Below are 20,309 nucleotides of genomic sequence, written 5' to 3'. Positions count from 1 at the left end.
GGAAAACTGGTAAACCGGCCTGGCTAAGTAGCAAAGGTCAAGTTTCTACCGAGCGGTCGAGTCTAGACCGCTCGGTCAAGGTAACACCGATAGGCGTTTACTACACCGCTAGCGGTTAGCCGGCCGACATAGTTTTCACCGCTGTGCAGAATCTGATCCAACGGTCATAAATCTTCCCCCCTATAAATACCACATTCCTCTACCATTTTAACTCACACCTTCTTCCTATTTTCTTAGATTTCCCAATGGCTCAAAACATGTCTATGGCTCAATTCATTGAAGAGCAACATGCGACCGAAAATCAAAGAGTTGCACTTCGAGATAGTGTGAAAAATGAATTAAGAAGAGCAAATAGTTGGAGAGTTGCACAACAGCTCAATTTTAGCACGTTAGAAGATGAATGCATCTGCAGGAATTATGTTTTCTTCACTAATCATCCAATCGTTGATGGAGCATTACGGCTTATTCCGTTTTGGGGACGCGTTTGAAGAAACAACGAACCTCAAAAATCGCAATTCGATGGTGTTGAGTGATCAGTTCTCCATAATTTCCAAGAATGTTAACAAATATATTGGTATGATAAGGTAAGAGGCTCGAAACATGAGAAGTGGTGAAACCCTGCTGGAGATTGATCAAAGATGTCGTGCAAAGTGGTTCTGTGACAACGGGGAGAAGTTCCAATATGCCAGTTGTTATGAAATATTAAAAGTGTTTCCCCTATTTAATCTAGCTTATCGATTCTAAGTTCTCAATTTTAACTTATGTAGAATAAAACTTTAAATGAAGATTATTATTTATCAAACAAAAATGCAAATATATTAACGATTTAAAAAAACCACGATTCATATTAACGATTAAAAATCTATCAAACTAGCGATTACCACCAAATACATAATCTCCTGAGCCTGTTGGATCTTGTGAAAACTCATTATTTTGACTCTGAGATGGTGGTTGAGTAGCATCAGGTGAATCCTAACCTTGAAATGGTACCGGAGCCATTGGAGGTGCTTGAAATCGGTGAAATGCTGAACTTGTTGGGGTAAAAATTACGGATTGCCTAAATCCATCCAAATTGACGTGTTCACCAGAAGGAGTAAGTATAGGACCTTGGGGCATGAAACCAATAGGAGACTGCAAATCCATCTCCAAGTTTGTTGTTGTTGGTTGCTGAGTCTCTTCCACCATAGTCTCGTCCATCATAGTTGGAGTGTGTTGACGACTTATACGACTTCCACTTGCACGACGGCTTCCACTTGCACGACCTCCACTTGCATGACTTCTTGTATTTCTCTCACCGGGAGTCTCAGGAATTTCATAACTCATACTTTCCCTCAAAGTCTGCATCGGACTCAAGTGAAAATTGTGGAGTTGATTGGTAAAATGCCCATAATTGTTCAACTCGTTCTGACACTCTTCTTTTGTTGCATCCACAACATCATATGGATAGCTCATATGCGTACCTTCGCTAGTGAGTGGAACTGTAATAATATCTCCACTTGGTGATAAAGTGTTGACTTCCCAAGACAATGGAGGCATATGTGACAACCCAATTTGACTGCTAGTGTATGTACATGGTTCGCCCGTAGGTGGTGGGGGTTGGGATGGAAGATTTGTAAGTGGCAAATTGTCAATTGCTGGAAAATCAACACTACCTAAGTTATATGGATGAACAACAATATTTAGCTTGCATATCTTTTGTGACTAACTTTAGTAATCATAGTCATTTTCTGGATCTTGGATCAAATTATCAGCTTCTTCCCAAGGTTGTCCATTATGTATCAACTTTATCCAATCATCATATGAAATAATTGAAGATGGAAAAGGGTTGATTGCTTTTACCTTTCTTCCTTGTAGCTGAAACAAATGTCTTTCTCCATAGTACCAAATACCCTGACCACTAACTGGACTGTAAAACACAGTTCGCTTTAGGCTTAACTGAAGCATGGCTTGTTCCACTGGATCATGGAACTCATCAATTACCGTATACGGCGCTGGCGTAATGTTGATACTAGTTCTGCACACTTGTTGCATCCTTTGAACAACATCAGTATTTTGACCATCATTAATCTGGCCAATCCAATTCACAGCTTTGTACTTGTACACGACTGGAAAAATTAGACGTTTATCGTGAAGATCAGGTTCGCCGACTGTAAAGTAAATATACCACCAATACTGAAAAATAACATTGACGAAAAATGATGTATTAGTACATTCAACACTAGTTTGACAACTCGATAATAAATATAATAAATAGTTCTTACCTCCAATACGACCCAAAATGCATTTTGAAAGGGATACAGTTTTAAAATCGGAAAACGGGTCATTTGCCCAAATATTTTTAAAACATGGTTCTAATGGACGAGTAAAAACTAGCATGGATGAAATTGACACGAAAAAAAGAACAAGAATGAAACTGGTTTCATCCTGGTTTAAACTTAAAAAAGAGCGAGGATGAATCTGGATGTATCCTGATGTAAATTAAAAATAAAAAAAAATATTTGAAAATGGGCATGATGGAACTGTTTACATCCTGAATATTTTTACATTCTCGTCCATTTAAACAGTATCAATTTTTACATGTCTTTTTTACCCAGTAATTGTCATTATTGGGTTAATTAACCAATTTTGTGTTTTTAAAATGTACTCTATCCCATGGCCCTTGCTATCAAGCAGGAAAAAAAAATGCAAAATAATTTGACGGAGAGATTTTACTATCCAGCTATTTTTTGACCGAAACTCTAAACAAAAGACAAAACGGAAAAACTACAAGCTTATGTTATAGCCGCAATTGAACACACAAGTCTTCAACACGCAAAATTACAACAAAGAATAAAAAAACAGATTATTACTATTAATTTTTGTGAACACATCCTTGTACAATTTTAACTGCAACAGAATCAATAACACCACCATTTCTGTTTGTTTAGAAGCAAAACAAAAAACAGACCCCAGAATCCAACTGCACACCCCATGGCAATAATAGCATACAACAGAAACTTCTCCTTTCCATCCTCTTGAACGTCTTCATCAACTTTACTTGAAGAACTGGTAACACCAGTACTACCAGGAGCATGGTTATCCCCACAATCTTTAGCCAAGGGAAATCCACACAACAAATCATTCCCAGCAAAAGCAGAACCATCTAAACTCAACGTATCAAAATGATTTCCTCTTGGAATCCTGCTGCTCAAGTTATTATTAGATAAGTTAAGAACTTCCAGGGAATCGATGGTTGTCAAAGATTGTGGGATATGTCCAGATAGTCTATTAGCACTTAAATCCAAGGATTCTAACCTTGACATATTTCCGATACTCGCTGGGATATAACTGGAGAAAAGATTATACGACAGATTTAGCATAACAAGTCCTTGTAGTAACCCTATTTCTGCAGGAATGTTTCCATCAAGAGTGTTACAGGATAGATCTATTCCTGTTCAAGAGATATCAAACCACTGAAATTTGGTTCTTGTGCCTTTGATAGCTAACTGATATTCCACAGTATACAGAGTATCTATGGTTCCTGAAAATCTACTTGTTAACCTTGTCAAGTTTCCTAGTTCAAATGGAATTGGACCCGAGAAATTGTTCAAGGATAAGTCTAAATTATTTGAAGTTGTTGCAATTGCATAATATCTTCAGGAATAGACCCGTTGAATCTGTTCGACCTTAAAGAAAGGATGGTTAGGTCGCTGAGTAAACCAAGACCAGTGGGTATACTCCCTTCAAAGTTGTTATTTCCTAAGTTGAGAGTCTCCAATCTTAAGAAATTTTGGATGAACATAGGAAACGTACCATTGAGATAGTTGTCATTTAGTTCAAGGGATTCCAGATTTGTGTGTTTAAGCTCGTTTGGAACATTTCCAGTGAGACTATTGTTGCCGAGGTCTAGAGCACCAAGATTTCTGCAATCCCTATACTAGAAGGTATAGTGCCAGATAGTTTGTTGTTGGAGAGTTCAATTATATACGTTCTAGTGTAAGACAAATCTGGTTTTTGTGAACATAATAAACTTATTTGCACGGAGGTCTAAGAAAGTTAGGTCTAGTTCATTGATGAAAGAAATCAACGAAACAGTTCCTCTTATAGAAGTAAAAAGGAAACATCAAGGAAACTAAGATTTCGGAGGTTTATGATGCAACTTGGTACGGTTCCTGTTATATTATTAACCTTTAAATCAAGATGTCGAAGAGGAAAAATCTCACAGATTAAATTTGGTATGGATCCTTGAATTTTATTCCCAGACAAACCGAGAAAGTTCAGGTCTTTAAGATTGGAGATTGAAGAATGGATAGAACCGGACCAGATATACCGCAATAAGAGATATCGAGATCCATAAGATTCCAGAGGTGGGAAATATGTTGAGCAAAATCGTCTTTTGAAGAGGTGGCCTCAGATATATCAATACCACTCAACCTTAATACCTGGAGATTTACTAAACCTCTAAGCCACTTTGTAGTTGATGATTGTAAGCAAGGGGTAGTGTAAATACCTATTGCATCTATCTGATAGCATGATAGGTCGAGGTATTGTAGAAATGTCAGGTTATTGAATTGTGTGGAAATTGATGCTGAAAAGTTTGAAAGGGAGAGATCCAAATGGGTGAGTTTAGTCAGATAAGAACACTGATTGCTGATATCTGATCCCTGAAAATCATTAAAGCCAAGATCGAGGTACTCCAGTTGAGTAATATTGAAAATGGAAGGTGATAATATACCTTGCAGTGCAGTTTTTGGTTCTTCCTGGTAGGAGGAATCGTCGTATTGGTACATCTCCAAGTCTTTGTTTCTAAGGTCGATAGATATGACATGAAAAGACTCACTTGAACATTGAATTCCATCCCAACTGCAGCAGATTTTATGTTGTACGCTTTCCTGCCAAGAAGACAAGCGGCCAGATGGGTCGACCACATTAGATTTGATATCTAAGAGAGCTTTTCTTTCCACGAGAGGATAATGGGCATAGAGTAATGCTGATCATTAAAAAGTAGAAGAAAGGAAGAAGCAGAGAAAATGATGTCATTTGAGTAGAATTACAAAATGAATTCATGATTAAACAAATTTACTGCTTGATAATTGAATATGCAGAATTGTTTGTGTAGACAGCTATTTATAGTTCTAACCTTGGCATTATTACTCTTAGAACTTCATCATCAGGAAATTGCCATTGCATAATTTCTGTCCACAGACTTGATTCCTTGTTCGTAGGTCCCAACTTGAGGAAAACTGCATCCCAATTGCCGGCCATATACATAAGCATTGATGAATCATGAATAGATAGTACCTGCCATTTGAAGAAACAAGTTTTAAGTGTGTATAACGACCTGGGGTTAGTTCATCAACACGTCTGAATGCATATAATTTCAAAGTTGGTCCGGTAATAGTGTCAGATAGACTTGAATGTAAACACGCTACTTTAGCTCATAACCCAATTTAAAGGACTTAAGGAAGCTACATTGCACTACAGGTCCAAAGACTTTAGGTTGTACACATTTACAGAATTCACACTAATATCTACTGTCGTAACTGTCCTACTAATTTACATATTTTGTTGGATAGATTGGACATGTCATTTGAAAAACAGCATACTATACCCAATAATTCTGGGTTGACCGCAGGAAAAACCGTGAGAAATACGCAAAACACTACAAGTGGGACAAATGTAGGACAATAAATCTAGATTACAGATCTGAAAATGGACACCTGAAAATAATTGACTCGTTTTCTCAACCCAGTCTGCTACTGATCCCAATGCTAGAGTCATTCCCTTCTCAACCATTCAGATAGTGCCACGTCATATCCCACAGTTGTCCGCTAGCAAGGTTGAAATACCGCAACCCACAGTCCCTAGGGCCCCAAGGAGACTGATAGAGGGTGGGTTTGTGAAGCACCGACACACTAGTATTGGCGTCGTGTCCGCATCGGACACGGGACACGCGTTGGACACCCACACAGCGCACGCGTTTGACATGCGCACGTGTGTCCTGCGTGTTTTAAACCTGAACCCACTGCAGATGCGCCTGCATACTCAATTTCATTAACTTGTTTCAAAAATTACAGTTCCATTTTACATATTGCGAAAATTACAGTCTCACAGTTTCATTTCCAACTGACAAGTTTCGGATCGCTGAGTAACGGTTTTGGTATCATCACCCAACAACTTGTACACAAATATCAGTAATCCTGGCGTAATGGCTCTAAAACGTAATGCGAAAGATGCCGTACAGTCGAATACCGACTAATATCTTTAACCTTCAATTAATAAAGTAATAAAGTCAGATATACATTACCTGCAGCAATTTAAATTCAATTTTCCAGCGCTTTATTTTAATTTGTAGTAGCTCCAATTCCACCAATGCAACAAAGATAGGTTCTTCCAATATGTTAAACCATGAAGCTTACCCTGATTTTTACTTGCTCCGTTGTCTAGGGTTTTAATAATATAGGCATGTACTGCTGGGATTAGATCCTGCCCCTAGGGGCCTATAGTAAGGTTGCCCGACTTTTATTTGGTTGTTCTCAGCAAGTATGTTCTGCAGTTGCTAATGCACTTGTGGAGAACAACAAGCAACAAGTGCGAACCCATGTCTGCCCATTCTAACCAAACAGATTAGAAAACCTACAAACAAACTGATGAAAATTATCATTCTTAAGCAAATAGATTCTCCTTCTCCATTTTCCTGAACAGAGATCATCTGTAACACTAAAGCTACACAATGAACAAACACTAAAACAAAAATGCAAAGGAGAAAAGATCAAGCTTAAGTATTGCATCAGATGCTAAAACAGGTACTAGAAACTACAAAAGAAAGCTTCACGGTTCACACCCTAAAGCATCACAATCTCCCATAGGGACACATGAAAACCTAACATTTACTGCTGGATCTTGAGGATTGACAAAAAACTACAACCAAGGTGTGTCAAAACTCAACACGCTAAAATTTTGGTGGAAAGTGATAGCTCAAGAGGTTTACACTAATATTGATGCTAATACTGCAATACTGAGCAAAGTAACAGTAATCATATACCTCCAGGTCATAAGACTCACAACCCATTTCAAGAATCCTACCACTTTCATGATGTCACATTCCTTTAATCTTGTCTCAAGCAAAAATATCCTGCAAGAAAGTGATTTTTGGGTAATAACAAAACTCGAAGGAATCCAAGACTAAAACATGAATAAAAAAGAGGGAATATAGATATACGATTTTCTACAGGTAACAACTGAATAAGAACACCCCCATTGTAGGCATTTTCTCAAAAAGGCAAATTCAGCAGCAGTTTTACATTTCAAATCCAAAACATTTACAACTTTGAAATTCAGCTTCACATCATGAGCAGGTCATTGACATCTCTATGATATCCTTCCTTATGTGTCATTATCTCATAACCTAATTCTTTTACACATATTTACTACTATATATAAAGTTAGCATCCTATCCCTGATGTACCCAAAAAACCTCAAAAAATAGCCCGATTATAGGAATACTTGCACATGGCTTACGTAGAAGTTCATCTGTTTTACTTATCTGTACGGTTCAACTGAAAACCAATCACTTCTTTCAGTGTGGCTCTCTTATTCTCTCTGAAATTCCACAGCTTTAGATCTCCTCTCTTTCTCTTTTTTTCTCCAATCACCCTATTTTTGGTTTTCTTTTCTGACTCCATTTGCTGCATTAATAGCATACACTTACATCAATTAGTAATAGATATAGAAATAATTTTGTTAGGAGATCAATCCACATCTATTGGAGAGTAAAAAGATCTTTAGAAATTTATACCTTGATTATTTCTTGTCGAACTTCCAGAAGCTCCTGATTGTAAATACGTTGCTTGGCAACCACTTTTTCATTCTTAGCTAATGTCTTCTCTCGTTCAGGAATAGATTCAAGAACTTCATGTATCGCAGAATCAACAAATTCAGCCTTCTCTTCATCTAGAAACTTATGCAATGTATTCTTTTCTTCCTTGAGAGTTTCAACATCCATTTGTAATTTATCCTTATCTTGCTTAAGTAACTCAACATCATTTGCAATTACAGCCTTCTCTCTATTCAGCAATTTAGATTCACATCCTATTTTGTTCTTTTCATTATTGAGTGATTCAATATCCTTCTCAAGGATAGTCCTCCTTGAGTTCATCTCCTCAATACCATCTTGCTGCTTAGTAGTTTCTTTTATAAGAACCTTTATCGCACTCTGGAGTCCACATTTCTTTTTTTCGAGCAAGTGGACATCATTTCTTAGTATACTTTTCTCTTTGCCGAGTAGTTCTAAGTCACTTCCAGCCGTAGACATTGCTTTCTTGAGTGATTCAAAATCATTTTGTAGTTTTTCCTTCTCCTTGTTGAGTAACTCAAGTATCCTTCCCAATTCATTCTTCTTCTTTTCATCAAATTCAATATCACTTTCTAAGACAATCTTCCTCTTAGTGAGCAAACAAATATCAGATCCAAGCTGAGTCTTTTCTACATTAATTGTTGTCTTCTCATTCCTAAGTAATTCAATGTCAGCTTGCAATCCAGACTTCTCGCTTGCCAAGATAAGCTTTTCCTTGTTCAGTAGCTCAACATCCCTTGGAATTATAACCTTGTCTCCATTCAGCAATTTAAATTTACCTTCTATTCTTATCTTTTCTTTATCGAGTAATTCGACATCCTTCCCGAGTGTTGTCTTCTCTTTGTTCAAAATCTCAATCCCGTTTCGCAGTTTATTCGTCTCTTCATTTAGAATCTCAGTCCCATTTCGCACTTTGACCGCCTCTCCATTGAGAATCTCAATCCCATTTCGCATTTTAGTAGTCTCTTTTAGAAGAACTTTAATGCCACTTTGGAGTCTGCATTTCTCTCTATCGAGTAAGTTGACATCATTCCTTAGGTTACTTTTCTCTTTGTTGAGTCTTGTCTGCATTAAGTATAGTCTTCTCATTTTTAAGTAACTCAATGTCAGCTTGCAATTCGTTCTTCTTACTTGCAAAGATAAGCTTCTCCTTGTTCAGTAGCTCAACATCCCTTGCCGCTATAGCCTTGTCTCTATTCATCAACTCAAATTCACTTGCTATTCTTGTCTTTTCTTTATCGAGTAAATTGACATCCTTCCCGAGTACAGTCTTCTCTTGGTTGAGAGTCTCAATCCCATTCCGCATTTTAGTAGTCTCTTTTAGAAGAACCTTAGTGCCACTTTGGAGTGCGCACTTCTCTCTATCGAGTAAGTTGACATTGTTTCTTAGGTTACTTTTCTCTTTGTTGAGTCATTCTACATCATATACAAGCCGAGTCTTATCTGCATTGAGTATAGCCTTCTCACTTTTAAGTGATTCAACATCACTCTCAAGGACAGTCTTCTCACTGCTAAGTGATTCAACTTCATTCTCAAATTCAGTCTTCGTCTTTGTGAGTAATTTAACATCTCTTTCGATATCCCACTTCTTAGAGTTAAGCATAAGTTTCTCTGATTCAATAGTCCTCCTCGATTGCTCCCTTTCTTTGCTGAGTGATTCCACCTCAATTTCCAAATCAAACTTTTCTTTGTGAAGGAATTTAATTTCTTCAAACTTATGTTTGTGTAGGAAATCAATTTCGCTTCGCAGAGTTTCCATTTGTTTGTCTAGTGATTCAGTCTCACTTTTCAACTTCTTCTTTGTTTCCTCAAGTGTTTTAATATCAATTCCTAGTTTAATTTCCATTTTCTGAGATGAGTAGAACTTATCAAACTCCTACACAGCATACAAACACATAGATTCTCTCATTCTCAAAACTAGAAGAAGAAAACAACTGATCAAATAAAATGGAGAAGAAGAAGAAGAAGATATGACAAACCTTTAGTTTTCGAAGCAGGTTGCTGTTTGATTGAGGTATCCTTCCTTCTGTTGGGTCACTTTGATCATCACAAGCCATTTCTTAAATTAGGGTTTATTCTTTGTTGATTTCGTTTCTGTTTTCCTGCTTATAAATACACCAGAGCACTACTATTTGTCTGTGAGGAATTTCAACAAACAGTTTAATGGCATCTCAAACAGCTTAAAGACTTGTAAAACATCATATGACAACTTCAGCATCATAACAAGTGAAAAGAATCTAAAACAGAGAAACACAATTTCATACCTTCAAGATGTGCTGGCAAGGAGGGAGCATGACCAAAGAGGGCTTTTGGCCATGAAGCTGAGAAGTTAGTTTTTACTTTAAAAGAAACTACGGTTCAGATAAAGGTGTTTACAGTGGTGGATAAAGGATCTGCCAAGTGGTGGCACAACCGCTGCATGATAAAGGTGTTTACGGTGCAACGGCACGGCACGGAACGCATAAGGCTGAAACTAATCTTACGAGAGCCAAATGTTCGTTTGTGATCTGAATCTGATTTAGCGTCTGACTCGATCTGAATTTGAATCCGATTTAGCATTTGACCCGGTCTGAATTAGATGTTAGATCGCCTGTTTTTCATTATTAGCTTATACTGAACAGAGTGAAGTGATTGGAGCAGGGATTATGACTTGGTATTTGATGGTTGGCAATGGCATGCCTGGTTCAAGACTCTACGAAATGTGAAGGCATCAAAATGTTCAGTGATTTGTAGGAAGGTGCAAGATTTAGTCTTTGGTGCCCAAAGCCTCGAGGAGTTAACATAGTGTACCGGGGAAAGGGTGGCTTATGAGCGGCACAATGGATAATTTGGCAGCAGTTTTACATTTACAAGGTCTGAAATTCAGCTTTACATCATAACCGGAATCAATCTTGAGCGAAAACCCATCAGGTGTAACTGTTGGTAAAAGTAAATAAATCTGAATTTTAAAAAATTACAGCTTTATATTATACAAAATCTGTTCTTTCTTCTTTTTTTTTTACATTGTTCAGAAGAATTTAGGTGTTGTCAGTAGGATTTAAATAAAGTTACATAGTGGGATATACGTTACCTGCCGCAACTCGATGTACAAGCGCTTTATTTTAATGTGTAGTAGCTCCAACTCCACCAAATCATCAAATAGAGACCATGATTTACATACACACCTGAGTTGTGATATCGATTTCCCTGGTAACCTTGACATTATTCTACCAACTAGCTCATCTGGAAGGCAAGTCACCATTGAAGCTTAGCCCTGAGTTTTTGCTTGCTCCGTTATCTAGGGTTTTACTGTTCAATGAGAGTTTTATAACTTTTCATCTCAGCTCTCACTAAAAGTTAATCATAGAGATAGGGGGTTTCATAAACTGACCAGGAATTGGCCAGGAATTTATAGAGCCCTGTGGGTGCCCGTAGTAAGCCTACCCGACGTAACCTGTTCGTTTAGGATGGGCAGACATGGGTTTAGACTTGTTCTTTTGTTGTTCTCCGGAAGTAGTGCATTAACAACTGCAAGAATGTGCTTTAAACCCCATTCGTACTTTAAGCCTTTCAATAATTTTCCGCTTCTTTGTGATCATTTCCTGCAGCCAACAAAACATACATGATCACTACTGCTGAACACTGAATCAGTTTTAATACCAATTCTCTAGGAATCAGCAGACAAGTTTCAAGCAAGGGAGAGCAAGAGATGGAGACATCTACCTGATGGTTCCCATCACCTAAGGAAGCTTCAAAGGCTAAGATTGCTCTTCGAGCATTTCCTCCAAAAAGCAGTAACGCAGGACAGAGCGATTAGAAACTACATCCATCCAATATGAGTTACAAACGTCTCTTAATGCATGACCCAGACAGTTTTGAATCCGACTCTCCCATTTTCTAAATCCTCAATTAAACTCAAGGAATTTGAACTGTCTCCAATTCACTGCAATTCAGAGGCAATGCATACAATAAAAAGAACAAAGTGCACTATTTCGACGTACCTCGAAGCGAGTAGCGCATAAGCTGGATATTTTAAGCTCTCAATATTGAAAAAGATCAATGCATTGTAAAATAAAATCGAATACGTAAACTGAATGTAGCCCAACCAACAAAACCATAATCATTTGAAGAAAATCAGATGCTATGAATCTAAACTCATGAGTGCAAGAATTGCTTGTTGAAATGAACAGAAGTCATTGTAACGAAACAGCAAACGTACAGCAAATCCACGGATCCAAAAACATAGAACAGAGGTACTAAAATGGATTCTCCCTCTCCATTTTCCTGAATAGAGATGGTCTGTACAGAAAAAACTGAAAAAGGAAAAATAGACCAAACTTGAAGCATTACATCAGATGCTAATACACGTACTAGAGTATGTTGTGTTCACAGTCGCACCCTAAACCATCATAATGGCACCCACATGGACACATGATAGCTAACATTTACTGCTGAAAGATAAGAACAAAAAAAGAAAGGAAGTCTTGGTGTAAAGTAAGAGTTCAAGTGATTCACTCTAATACTTACAAAACTGAGCAAAATAACAGTAATCATATACCTTCAAGTCACCAAACTCACAACCCATCTCAAGATTTCTGTCACTTTCATGATGTCATAAACTTGTCCTGGGCAAAAATATTCTGCAAGAAAATTGGGTAACAACAAAACGCAAGGGTTTCCGAGATTCTACATGACAATAAAACAGAGGACATATAGATACACAATTGGCTACAGGTAATAACTAACAACTTCATAAGCACTCCCCCAACCTAGGAAAATATGAAGCACTTTCAGAAAAAGACTAATCCGGCAGCAGTTTAACGTTTCAAAATCAAAGCATTTACAAGTTCTGAAGTTCAGCTGAACATCATGAGCAGACTGTTAACAGCTCTATATCCTTCCACATCTATCATTATCTCATCAGCTAATTCTTTCCCACACATTTAACAATCTTATACCATGTTAGTATCCTCCCTCCAATGTACCCAAAAAAAACTCAAAAAATAGACATTACTACGTTCTAACTGTCCAGCTAAAAATCCTTAACCTAATTGAAGGAATACTTAAAGCTCATGTAATAGTTGGTCTCTTTTACTTATCTGTACGGGTCAATTGAAAACTAATCACTTCTTTCAGCGTAGCTCTCTTCTTCTCCCTAAAGTTCCAGAGCACTTCATCTCCTCTTATTCTCTTTACTCCAATCACCTTTCTGGTTACCTTTTCTGACTTCATTCCCTGCAGTACCTATAACAATCACACACATTTACATTAATAAAAATCTTGTGTTTAGATCAAACTAGAGTTCAGAATAGAAGGAAAAAAAAATCTAATATAAAAAAAGAATTAGATAGATATACCTTGATAAGTTCCTGGCTAGCATCCTGAAGCTCCTCAGTGTAAAACTGTTCCTTGGCAACCAATGTTTGATTCTTCTCTTTAAGCTCTATGCACATTTTTTCATTCTCAGCCAATGTTTTTTCACGTTCATAAAAAGATTCATTAACCTCAGAAGTCACTGATCGAACAAATTCAGCCTTCTCTTCATTGAGAAATTCAATATCAGACTGCAATTTATCTTTCTCCCCAATGAGAAGTTCAATATCATTTTGCAACTTATCCTTCTCTTTGTTGGTGAAATCAAAATCCGTTCCTAGTTTAGCCTTCTCTTTGTTCAAAGATTCAATATCACTATGTAGCTTAGTCTTCTCATCTTGAAGGCATTTAAAATCAGTTTCCACTTCAGACTTTCTTTTCTTGAGCAGCACAACATCCATTCCTAGTTGAGTCTTTTCTTGGTTGAGAAACTCAAAATCACTTCGCAGTTCCATCTTTTCCTTGTTGAGAAACTCAGTTTCAGTTACCAATTTTGCCTTCTCCTTGTACAGCAACTCATTATCATTTCCCAAGTTAGTCTTCTCATTGCTAAGCGATTCAATTTCACTTTCCATAACAGTCTTCTTCTTATTCAGCGAACAAATATCACCTTGCAATTTAGACTTATCTTTGTTGAGCAGTTCAAAATCACTTCGCAATTTCATGTTCCCCATGTATAGCAACTCATTCTTATTTCCCAGGTTAGTCTTTTCATTGCTAAGGGAACCAATTTCACTTTCCAGAATAGCCTTCTTTTCATTAAGCAAAAGAATATCACCTTGCATTGCAGACTTTTCTTTGTTGAGATACGCAGAATCACGTCGCAATTTCATCTTCTCCTTATTGAGCAACTCATTCTCATTTCCCAGGTTAGTCTTCTCATTGCTAAGCGAATCAATTTCACTTTCCAGAATAATCTTCTTTTCATTAAGCGAAAGAATATCACCTTGCATTGTAGACTTTTCTTTGTTGAGAAATGCAGAATCACTTTGCAATTTCGTCTTCTCCTTATTGAGCAACTCATTCTCATTTCCCAGGTTAGTCTTCTTAATGCTACGCGAATCAATTTCGCTTTCCAGAATAGTCTTCTTTTCATTAAGCGAACGAATATCACCTTGCATTCTAGACTTTTCCTTGTTGAGAAATGCAAAATCACTTTGCAATTTCGTCTTCTCCTTGTTGAGCAACTCATTCTCTTTTCCCAAGTTAGTCTTCTCATTGCTAAGCGAACCGATTTCATTTTCCAGAATAGTCTTCTTTTCATTGAGCGAAAGAATATCACCTTGCATTGTAGACTTTTCCTTGTTGAGAAATGCAAAATCACTTTGCAATTTCGTCTTGTCCTTGTTGAGAAAATTAGTCTCGTTTCCCAAGTTAGTCTTCTCATTGCTAAGCGATTCAGTTTCACTTCACAATCTATCCTTATCACTTCGCAATTCCGCCTTCTCCTTATTAAGTATCTCAACATCAGTTTGCAGTTCAGTCTTCTCACTCGCTAAGACAAGCTTCTCCTTGTTAAGTAACTCAACAACACTTTCCATTATAGCTTTCTCGCTGTTCAGAAGTTCAAATTCACTTCTAATTCTTGTCTTTTCTTTATCGAGTAATACGATATCCTTTCTGAGTATAGACTTCTCATTGTTTAGTGATTCAATATCACACACGCATTTAGTCTTCCTCTTGCTGAGTAATTCGACATCTCTTCCGATTTTCAACTTCTTTTTTTTAAGAATAGCCTTGTCTACCTTTTGAGAAATGAGACTGACTTTACTCCTCCTCGAATTAGTTTTATCTTGGTTGTGAAATTCACTTCGCAGTTCCATCTTCTCCCTGTTCAGAAATTTTGTTTGAGTTACCAATTTAGTCTTCTCCTTGTTGAGAAACTCATTCTCCATTCCCAGGCTAGTCTTCTGATTGCTAAGCGACTCAATTTCATGTTCCAGGATAGTCTTCTTTTCATTCAACGAACAAATATCACGTTGCACTGTAGATTTCTCTTGATTGAGAAATTCAGCATCACTTTGCACTTTCATCTTCTCCTTGTTGAGCAACACAGTCTCATTTCCCAATTTAGTCTTCTCATCGCTAAGCGATTCAACTTCACTTTGCAATTTCGCCTTCTCCTTGTTAAGTAACTCAACATCAGTTCCCAATTTAGTCTTGTCACTTGCTAAGACAAGCTTCTCTTTGTTCAGCAACTCAACATCCCTTGCCATTGCATCCTTCTCTCTGCTAATCAATTCAAATTCACTTCCTATTCTCGTCTTCTCTCTATCGAGTAAATCCATATCGTTACCGAGTATAATCTTCTGATTATTAAGTGATTCAACATCACTCCCAAATTTAATCTTCTTCTTCATGAGTAACTTGATATCTTTTCCAATTTTCAACTTCTTTTTCTTAAGAATAGCCTTCTCTACCTTTTGAGAAAGGAGATTGATTTTACTCCTCCCCAATTTCTCCTGTTGTTTCTTGAGTAATTTCACATCACGTTCCAGATCAAGCTTTTCTTTGTATACAGATTCAATTTCTTCAGACAGATCAAGCTTTTCTTTGTACAGAAATCCAATTTCTTGAGACTTGAGTCTGTGTAGGAAATCAATTTCACTTGTCAATTTCTTCTTTGTTTCTTCAAGTGTTTGGATATCAATTCCTAGTTTCAATTCCATTCTCTGAGATGAGTAAAACTCATTAAACTCCTACATAATACATAGAGATTTTCAGGAAAAAAAGAAAAGAAAAAAAAAACCCTAATGAAATGAAATTGAAAAATTGAATTGGAAATGGAGAAGAAGATATAACTAACTAACCTTTATTTTTTGAGACAGATTGCTGTTTGATTGAGGTATTCGGTCTTCCAATAAAACAATCTTCTCCTGTTGATCCATTATTCTTAATTTAGGGTTTTTTCAAGATTTTTGGTTTACAGAAGCAAATGGAAGCCAGAGAACACTTCCTTGGGAAGTGCATTTATTATAAGCTTTTTTTCTTCGGAATCGGAGATTTTAATTGTTCTTTGGTTGCCGGTACAACAGTGCAGAGAGTGAGAATTGGTTCTTGGAATTGATGACTGCACATTTTAGCCTCGAGCTATATCATTTAGTTTCATGTAATAATATCCATCCAATAATATAATAAAATTTAAAAAAAAAAGATATTATTATTAATAATTAGTAGCAAAGGCCGTGTTTGATAGGATTTAATTTCATGAAAATAGTGTTTTTCATCGTTTGATTAAACATTTATTTCCATGAAATTGCAAAAAAAAAAGTAGTCTAAAGTATGTATTAAACTCAATTCCGTGGAATTTCATGGAAAGTAGTTTCTTGTCTTTTCTAGGAAATTGATTTCATGAAAATTACAGCCTAAGAAATTACTCACGGATATTTTTTGTTTTTTGTTACACTGGCCAACGGCCAAAAAAACTACACTAACACATATTTTCAATAGTAAGTACATATTTTTAATAGGTAGACTTTTTTTTTCTAATTTCTTTTTAATGCAAAAGCGTGATACATGCCCGATTGGCATGTAGATAAACTGCAGCGAGTGTTGTAGAATGTATTATAGCAGGCTTTTAATTTTCCCCATCATATATTTTTTAAAAGAAAAACAAAGCTCACGAGTAGATTTTATTGATAAAAATCAACTAAAACTTCTTTTTTATAAGAAAAATAAAACCAGAAGGCAATTACAAAATAGTGGAGATACTATGGGTCTCAGAGGACACAGGTTCTGAGTGTCATAGTGTTGATCAGTGTTGTCTCCTTCCCCGACAGCAGCATACAAATCACCCCTGATTTGTTGCATTAAGTTTTGGATCTTTGATCCTTCCCAGTGTTTAATATTACAGGTTGAACATAGATTTGCTAAATTTAAAGCTAAGTAGTTTGGGTGGAGTTGATGGTACACCACTCAGCTATTTCAAAATATTTAGAATTGTTAGAGTTTAATTTGAATCTCCTATGCATTTGCTCAGTATGAAGTCTTCTCGTCAGCTTTATCAGGTTGCAAGAATGTGATTCAATCTCTATTCGGCTTCCCAATTCTGCTGCCCAATCAAAAGTTATATGAGCTGCCGCCTGGTGAATCTCTAGACTGCTCCCTTGGAGGTGCCCGATCCCTCTTGCACATGTGCACTCCCCTGTAAAATCAAAAAGAATTGATCCAAATCCATAACAGTTCAGAGATGTATTGAAGTGCACTGCTACATACAGTTTCAGAGTGAATATTGGAGGTGGAAGCCATTGTATTCTAAACTCAATAGTCTTTGTGTCAGCTTCCTCCTTATTATAACCTGTATGCATGAAGTTGTTTTTATCTTTTGTTGTAGCGGCAAGTCTAGTGTTTATATAAAGTTTAATGGCCTTTGCTACATTTTTTCTATAGGTTTTGTGTTGTTAAAGTTAACACTACATCTCTCCTTCCAAACATGCCATAGAACAGTTATGTACAGCTCAACTCTTTCATTAGTGTCAGTCTGGTTTCATCCAGTGAGCTACCTTCTATTTGCTGATGATTGTATAATCTTCTACAAAGCAAATAGGGAAGCCATTGTATTCCAAACTCAATAGTCTTTGTTTCAGCTGCCTCCTTATTATAACCTGTATGCATGAAGTTGTTTTTATCTTTTGTTGTAGCGGCAAGTCTAGTGTTTATATAAAGTTTAATGGCCTTTTCTACATTTTTTCTATAGGTTTTTTGTTGCTAAAGTTAACACTACATATCTCCTTCCAAACATGCCATAGAACAGTTATGTACAGCTCAACACTTTCATTAGTGTCAGTCTGGTTTCATTTTTCCTCTAGAATTTTTGTTAGGCATAAGTGGAAATCAGAATGATCTCCATAGACTTTTCTAGGGTTAATCCTCAGCTCTATCCAGACATCAGTTATTAACGGACAATGCATGAAAAGATGAGTTAGAGTCTCCCTTTGGCAGTTGCAGATTTTGCAAATATCTTCAACGTGGTGGACGTGTTTTCCTACTGCTGCTCCATTTGTAGAATGTTATGTGCTGCTTTCCACAGAAATAACTTGATAGAAGGACTTACGTTCAGAGTCCAAACTGTTTACCAATTCTTTCTCCTTTCTATATCATTACTTCTATTCCTGGTTAGTTCCTTATATAAGGTTTTGACGGTGAACTTCCCATCTCTTGTAAGTGGCCAGATTACTTTATCCTCCTGATTGCTAAGTATCTCTGTGTGGTAAATGTTATTTGATGTTTCTTCATTGAAGAGCTCAGATATGATTTCCTCATTCCATTGAGAGTTTTTGATCATTAGATCACTTACTCTATGTATGTTTTCATTACAGTTTGGAGGTTTTATCAGAGGTTCCTTTTGGTTGAGGACCCATTTATCATACCAGATATGTATTTTGTCTCCTCTACCTACTTTCCAGGTGCTGAAATTTTGAATATTTTCAACCCCAGATAGAATGCCTTTCCAAACCCATGAGTCAGTGGGTTTTGGTTTTGTAGGCATATGCATAATGTCCTCCTCTGGGTAGTATTTATTCTGCATTACTTGAGAACCTAGGACTGGATGTTGCATCAACCTCCATCTTATATTAGATATCATTGCATTATTGAATTTTTCTAGGTTCATAAAACCTAATCCCCCCTCCTCTTTGTCTTTACAGACAGCTATCCAAGCTTTTGGATATATACCTTTACTCTTTCCTTCTTCCTTTCCCCAGAAGAAATCTCTCTGGATGTTGTTCATTCCCTTATTGGTAGTTTTTGGTATTTTAATTGTACTCATTTGGTAGTTAGCCAAAGTAGAAGTTACATGCTTAATGAGGACCATTTTCCCAGCTGGATTAATGGTTTTGTCTTTCCATCCAGTTAACCTTTCTTTTAGGTTCACAATGATAGGATAAAAGGACTTCACTTTAGATTTGTTTGTGAAAAGAGGGGAGCCCAAATATTTGTCATTGAGAGGTATTGGTTCAATTTTCATGAATTCAGTGATATCATGAACCATTCCCTGGTTGTGTTTTTACTAAAGAATATCCCATACTTTTCTAAGTTTATCATTTGACCAGAGCAAGAACTGAACTTTTCAAAGATTTGAAGAATGTTATGAGATTCTTACCTATTTGCTTTGTAGAAGATTATACAATCATCAACAAATAGAAGGTAGCTCACTGGAGGAGGTTTTTTAATAATTTTTATTCCATGAATTTTCCCTTTGTTCTCAGCATCTAGAAGTGTTCTTGACAGCACCTCCATGCACAGGATGAAGAGGTAAGGAGATAGAGGATATCCATGTCTCAATCCTCTTGTGGGTTTAAAGAAATCACAAGGAACTCCATTTAGCATTATTGCTAGGTTGGTAGTTGATATACATTGCTGAATCAGGTTACACCAATTTTTGGAGAAACCCATTTTAGTGAGAACAACAATGAGGAAGTCTCATTCAACTCTGTCAAAATCCTTTGACATGTCAATTTTTAATCTCATCCAGCCCTGAGTGTCTCTTCTAACCCTCATATTATGGATTATTTCATGGGCTGCCATAGTATTATCATGTATCTGTCTTTCAGGAATGAAAGCATATTGATATGGGGAGATAAGTTATGGAGAAGAGGTTTCATTCTCTTTTCCATGAGCTTAGAGATAACTTTATAGGTGGTATTACATAAAGCTATTGGTCTAAAGTCCACAGTGGAGCTAGGGAATTGGACTTTGGGGATGAGATAAATGAAGGTAGAGTTCATTTCCTTGAGCATGAAGCCAGTGTTGAAAATGTATTGAACCATCTTGATAAGGTCAGGTCCAATGGTATCCCAATTATCATGAAATTTTTTTAGGAAGGAACCATCTGGGCCTGGAGCGTTGTTTCCATCCATGTCAAAAAGAGCATTTTTGATTTCCTCAAGCAAAGGAATATCAGTGAGCTTTTTGTTATCCTCTTCACTAACAAATGTTGGAATTAGATTAATCATTTCCATGTTGAGAGTGGGATTGGAGGTGGTAGAAATGTCTCTGAAGTGTTTAATGTAGCAGTTTTCTATGTTAGTTTTATCATTCAGCCATTTTCCATCTTTTCCTTTGATGGTATCAACCATGTTTCTCCTATATCTTGTTCTGGCAGAATTATGAAAGAAGGTGGTGT

At 36.7% G+C, this 20,309-nt stretch overlaps 3 protein-coding genes and 1 long non-coding RNA gene across 7 annotated transcripts; all 4 read right to left on the bottom strand.

Moving 5' to 3' along the window:
• Positions 1-3,621: 3,621 nt before the first annotated feature.
• On the bottom strand, positions 3,622-6,765 carry LOC113344946. The gene is made up of 3 exons (XR_003357951.1): positions 5,700-6,765; positions 5,120-5,280; positions 3,622-4,871 (listed from the first exon to the last, which is right to left on the bottom strand). It is a non-coding gene; the product is annotated as an uncharacterized LOC113344946 (long non-coding RNA).
• A 458-nt stretch (positions 6,766-7,223) lies between these two features.
• LOC113344907 (paramyosin, long form-like) lies at positions 7,224-14,498 on the bottom strand. Its single transcript, XM_026588791.1, has 10 exons — positions 13,171-14,498; positions 12,908-13,057; positions 12,033-12,112; positions 11,815-11,836; positions 11,343-11,415; positions 10,905-11,056; positions 10,707-10,772; positions 9,268-9,710; positions 7,778-8,984; positions 7,224-7,667 (listed from the first exon to the last, which is right to left on the bottom strand). The coding sequence occupies exons 1-10, from the start codon at positions 14,473-14,475 to the stop codon at positions 7,518-7,520; spliced, it is 3,648 nt and encodes a 1,215-aa protein (XP_026444576.1). The 5' UTR covers positions 14,476-14,498; the 3' UTR covers positions 7,224-7,517.
• LOC113344945 lies at positions 8,928-10,209 on the bottom strand. Of its 3 annotated transcripts, none has more exons than XM_026588815.1 (3): positions 10,099-10,209; positions 9,814-9,962; positions 8,928-9,710 (listed from the first exon to the last, which is right to left on the bottom strand). In XM_026588815.1, the coding sequence occupies exons 2-3, from the start codon at positions 9,889-9,891 to the stop codon at positions 9,246-9,248; spliced, it is 543 nt and encodes a 180-aa protein (XP_026444600.1). In that variant the 5' UTR covers positions 9,892-9,962; positions 10,099-10,209; the 3' UTR covers positions 8,928-9,245. The 3 variants fall into 3 exon arrangements, with proteins under 3 accessions (XP_026444600.1, XP_026444599.1, XP_026444598.1); XM_026588814.1 differs by having other exon boundaries at positions 9,814-9,936; XM_026588813.1 differs by having other exon boundaries at positions 9,814-9,970; positions 10,099-10,160.
• Positions 14,499-14,569: 71 nt separating the features above from the next.
• Positions 14,570-16,262, bottom strand: LOC113344943 (myosin-9-like). Of its 2 annotated transcripts, none has more exons than XM_026588811.1 (2): positions 15,997-16,262; positions 14,570-15,885 (listed from the first exon to the last, which is right to left on the bottom strand). In XM_026588811.1, exons 1-2 carry the CDS (start codon positions 16,072-16,074, stop codon positions 14,596-14,598), a joined length of 1,368 nt encoding a protein of 455 aa, XP_026444596.1. In that variant the 5' UTR covers positions 16,075-16,262; the 3' UTR covers positions 14,570-14,595. The 2 variants fall into 2 exon arrangements, with proteins under 2 accessions (XP_026444596.1, XP_026444597.1); XM_026588812.1 differs by having other exon boundaries at positions 14,570-15,858.
• Between the last annotated feature and the right edge of the window lie 4,047 nt (positions 16,263-20,309).

Source organism: Papaver somniferum, unplaced genomic scaffold, assembly GCF_003573695.1.
Source record: "Papaver somniferum cultivar HN1 unplaced genomic scaffold, ASM357369v1 unplaced-scaffold_80, whole genome shotgun sequence".
In the NCBI taxonomy this organism is placed as follows: Eukaryota; Viridiplantae; Streptophyta; class Magnoliopsida; order Ranunculales; family Papaveraceae; genus Papaver; species Papaver somniferum.
The sequence above is the reverse complement of the archived record's forward strand: the minus strand, read 5'-3'. Positions and strand labels throughout refer to the sequence as shown.